The sequence below is a fragment of the Montipora foliosa genome, chromosome 1, assembly GCF_036669935.1.
Source record: "Montipora foliosa isolate CH-2021 chromosome 1, ASM3666993v2, whole genome shotgun sequence".
Taxonomy (NCBI): Eukaryota; Metazoa; Cnidaria; class Anthozoa; order Scleractinia; family Acroporidae; genus Montipora; species Montipora foliosa.
In genome coordinates this window covers 56514675-56519674 of record NC_090869.1, presented here as the reverse complement: position 1 = coordinate 56519674, position 5000 = coordinate 56514675, and the positions used below count along the sequence as shown (strand labels likewise).

General features: G+C 37.3%; 1 protein-coding gene across 1 annotated transcript in view; it reads right to left on the bottom strand.

The window, feature by feature from the left end:
• The window catches only part of LOC137979321 (neuronal pentraxin-2-like), an 11873-nt gene extending 7329 nt beyond the window's left edge, over positions 1–4544 (bottom strand). The window contains exon 1 of the mRNA XM_068826560.1: positions 4124–4544. Within this exon, the coding sequence (XP_068682661.1) occupies positions 4124–4414 (291 nt within the window). The 5' untranslated portion in view covers positions 4415–4544. The remainder of the gene's footprint in view (positions 1–4123) is intronic.
• Between the last annotated feature and the right edge of the window lie 456 nt (positions 4545–5000).

Here is a 5000-nt window from a genome sequence, read left to right as displayed (position 1 = left end):
ACTCGGTTCCCCTCGGCCTTCCGACACTGCAGGCTTTTGAAAATGGTTGCTGCCATTTTGATTTGTTATTGTTTTCTTCAAGCCGCGAGAGACTCGGGCCTGGCAAAAGGCCACATCGGGAAAATCCTGTACCATTACTGGCGTTCCATTCCAACCGAATTTTCCCTGCACGCGTTGTCTATAACTTTCTCGCAATATGATTGGTTTATTTTCCAAAATGAGCGTTTCTGATTGGCTATTACATTGTATGACACATTGCCGCGAGCATGACGTGAGCAACGTTGTCTAGACTCTCATCGACAACAGCAAATTAGCCAATCTGGCACGGGATGCTCGAAGCACCGTTAGCGCTATCCAGCGTTAAATACCATGGAAACCTATAGCTTTTGACACCTCTTAAAGTGCCTAGTAAGTAAAAAAATATCTGTTGCTTATTTTAAAGACCTTTAAAAATGATGAAGAATGGTGTTTTCCATTTTGGAATATCTTCTCTCGTTTTTGTTCAAAAATTGATAATATAAATGAGAATATCTTCGAAAATATTGGATGGGTGTTGTTCAAACTTGGCACCAGTAATAGACCAATTCGGCAAACTCAATGTTTCACCCAATTCAAATCTTTTGGGAATAAAACGTTTTGTTCCAAGTACTTCCATATCATTTAAATGTGAATGCTTCATTATCATGCAAATTCAACACATAAAGAATCTTAACCCCGAGAGACTTGAATTGGGTACAACATTGACCTAGCCGAATAGGACATTTGCATGATGACGCCATTTGACTACAGGTACCAGAATCCTACAGCTTTTGCTTGTCTCATGCTAATTAGAGCTATTGTTTTTTTGACCCTGATGGGAATACAAAATTTAAATAAGAAAAGAAAAACAAACTGAATTCTGGTAGTTGTAGTCAAATGACGCTATCGTGAAAATTGCCTATTGGTCTATGCACATCAGATAAGCACAAAGTGAAACTATTAAGATGTTTCCATGACAACACTCTCGTTTCCAGCCCCTCTCTGCAATTAACCAACTATCTGGTATTGTGAACAGAAAAGTAGAGGCAGATGGTTAGATTTGAAACGCATGAACTGCCCATGTTTTACATCTCCGTACAAACTTACCGAGAGTTAACATGTCTTATTTCGGCAATAAACGACAATATCAATCCTTCGGGCAACCGGCCTCAGATTTCGAGATTACAAGCAGTTTTGGTAAAAAAAAATATTATTACAACCCAGTATGGTCTCTCTGTCTGTAAAAGATGGTCTTTTCAGTGATGTTTGCTTTGATTTGCCCTCTCAAGGCGCAGAAAGGCATGCAGTCAAATTAAAGGACTTACAGATTTTGTCTTAGAGGAGACCACACTTGCGTGAAGGTGACGCTGCGCATTAGCAGGCATGCTGGAAACGCTTGCCTTAGGATAAGATGTATTTATCGCAAGCAAAGGCAAGAGGATCTCTAACTGGGACAATGACCTGTAAGCACAAATTCAAACTCGCTATCGAAGTTGACAGATACTTTCATCATAGTATTGTCCTTGCCACAGAACACTAGGGTCAAAGAAGGAAGCCACACCTCATGGAAAAAGAAAACCAGTTGAGGGCCTGTTCCACGGTTAGAATCAGCGCAAAGATCTGGGATCCAGTTGAATAGGGAAACTGAGGAGCAGAAGAAGACCAGACAAAAGCGGGAGAAAAAAAAAAAAAGAAAAGAAGTATGATTTCTACGTGTCAAATTTCTCGAGAATGTATCAGTTTTGCATAGCCCTGCTGATAAAGTCTTGGACTATTAGCACGTCTTATAAATATAAATAATGCATGAATAAAAGTGTGTAGTTGAATTTTTTTAACTATTGGCCCTTCGGGAATATGTTTCCAAAGTCAGAGTAACTGGTTTGTGGTTGGAGCGAAAGAGAAACCTTTGCAATCATTAAAACCCCGGAAAATGGCGTCTTAGATGACCAAGTGGAAAGGGATAAGCTTGGCACAAGTCTCAGAGGCAACTAATTAACCCGTATACTATAAAATCATTGACCGAATGCAAAAATGGCCGCCAACAAATTATTCTTTTGTCTTTGTGTAAATTAGCCTAACTAGCCTCGTTAACACGTGTAAAAGTGAAAGAATTTGGGCTGTAAAACGAGGCTAGTTAAGCTAATTAACACACAGACAAAATAACAATTTGTTGGCGGCCGTTTTTGCATTCGGTCAATGTGCCATACACCACAGCAGGTGTTCTTTCGTTTGGCCTTAGTGATCTTAAAATTCAAGAGTTTTTTTTTTTACCTCGAACAAGATAAAAGGACCAAATTGAATTTTAGAAAGCTGGAGAATATAAAAGGAGGTACATGAATATTTTGCAAAGGGGTGTCAAGGTACCGTCAAAGAATTCATCGTAGTGGAGATCAAGAATCCAGAATTTTGAAGGCATTTAATGACGGCTGCTCGGTTGAATCCCGAATTTGGCCAACACCGATTACTAATATTTGTACATACGGGAAAGAAGCTGTACTAGAATTAAATTCAGGAAATGCTCACCTGTATTATACTTAAAACATCAATGCATGTTGTGTATGAATGGGCAGCCAAATTACTTTCAAATCATCGCGAAAACGAAAACAGTTATTATTATTATTTTTATTCCAAACAGATTTGCAAAAAAAATATATCCCATGGCTGCAGTTGACTTTTTGACTCATCTGTCATATTTTTGCGACGGCTGTGAATTTAATGAAGTTCGTATTTTACCTCGGCACTCGAAATGTTGAGTTCTACATACTTATAATAGTTCCCGTTCATTAGATAAGGGTTTATTAGTCAGAACAGACGGTATCCATCATAGTGGGATACATTTGATCCAAAAGATAGTGATCGGAGAAAACTATTTGGACTAACACTACTCTTTCAAACACAACTTGGGTCACGGACAGAGCAACTTGTTCACTTTGCACTTAAGAAGCAGATGAAATAGAGGATATTACATGGCCGAAAGCATTTTATCAATATCTATATAATAAACAGAACATTTCATGGCCACTTCAGTGGGGATACGAATTTTATCTTCTCGTTCTGAAAGTATCTCTCGGTGAAAATATTATTTTTTAGTAAAAGGAAAAATCCTGGGATCGATTTCATCGCTATCTATATAATAATAATAATAAACCATTTTGTATCATATGTAGCATCCAAGGGCTATTTATGTCACATGTGAAATGAATTAGCCAGTATAAAAAATGCCATAATACTCTTTGCTTGTCCCTCCAAAAAGTTTGCATAAGCACTGTTTTTATCTTTTCTTGGGACATATAATGGTCCCAAGAGAAACTGGAAACAATGCCTATGCAAAATTTGGAGGGACAAAGAGCATTATGGCATTTTTGATACTAGCTAATGAGCCATTTTCGAAATATCAAATATTCAGCTTGATAGCGAGGCAGTGAGGACAAAAACAATAGAAACACGTTGGAATGAATGTGAAAAATATTTACATATCAACACTCATGGGCTCCTGATATCAACCACTTTCCATTGTCTTTGTCCTAACTGCCTCACTATCAAGCTGATTTTTAATATATCGAAAAAGGCCTATTTCACCACTCTCCACAATGTTAAATAAATCAGCAAGCTATTATCTAACAAAGAGAACATTAATTTGTCAATGCTTTTTTATTCCAGTCGCTGCAAACGAACTGACGAAATTGTAAACTGTTTCTTAAAACCCTAGTTGTTATGAAGGATTCAAGAAGAATCAGTGATAATCAACCAGCCTGTCTTTCCTTTAAAATTAAAATAAATAATGCAGCTGCCTGCACCATCACTTTCTTTATCCATAAATGTACATGTATTAACTTGGGCTCCCATCGTGAGATGACTTTCAGCATGGAATTGTAAGAAGTTGCTTGAGTAAGCTTTACAACGTAAGCTTAACATAAAATCATGACAGCAAATGTTTGTTCAGTACAGCGATAAAATTAGTTCATATCTTTAATGTCAGATTTGCTTTCCATCTTTGTTCTAAAGGATATTAAAATTGAGGATATTTCAATACCTTACTGATTCACATTTCCTCGATCCGGTCCAAACGGAAAAGAACGTACCTATTACAAGACAGCATTCTTACCTCTCGCAACTGCTGATAAACACATCCGCTTGAAAATACAAGCTCCTCGTTCTGGTCCCCACAAATGTCAATGCCGCAATCGTTCAGTTCACAAGTCGAACTTTCCTTGTGAAAATTATAGGAGACGCATCGAGAATCAGAAAAACACATTTGAATACACCATAGCCAGTCGTCGGTAAGCAGTCTTTGGAAAATATGACCCATTGCAGCAAAATCTGTAACCACTAAAGGATTGTGACCAACTGCTTCAAGTACAAAACAGAAAGCTAAAAGACCCTTGATCCAGGTCATAATAATTTACAGAAACAATTTAAAAAGAGATATAACTTAAGGGCAGCGAAGTTTTCAAAAATCGTGAGGGTTTTTTTTAAACAAAATTGAGATGTTTCGTGTATCTTTTCACGCCTTCGGTTTTGTTTGTTGTTTCCTTTCTCCTATGTCTCAAAGAAACACCTGCTTGATATATCTTATTATTAAATTTTCAATCTCGGTTAATGCTTTCCTTGTGCTCAGATTGGTTCAATCAATCTCGGTTATCAGCTCGTATACTTTACCTTCTATGGCAAACGATTGAGCTAAGCAATGCTAAGCTAAATCTTTTTTCGCCGGAAAGCGAAATTTCTCTCTGAATAAAGCAAGAAAAACATCTTTGTGGAAAGTTTGGATCATTTTTGGTGTTTAAAAGTACGCGAAAAGGTAAGAAATGGTTTTTATGATGAGCCTGCGTCTGTCTGACCACCAGGTATTCCACAACATCACATTTTCATCAAGTTTTATCGATTTCAATCGGATTTTCTCGATTTTTTCTCTCGTATTTCGTACAATCAACGCACGCTCATGGAATAATTGTTAATTAACCCAATATCAGGGCGTATAT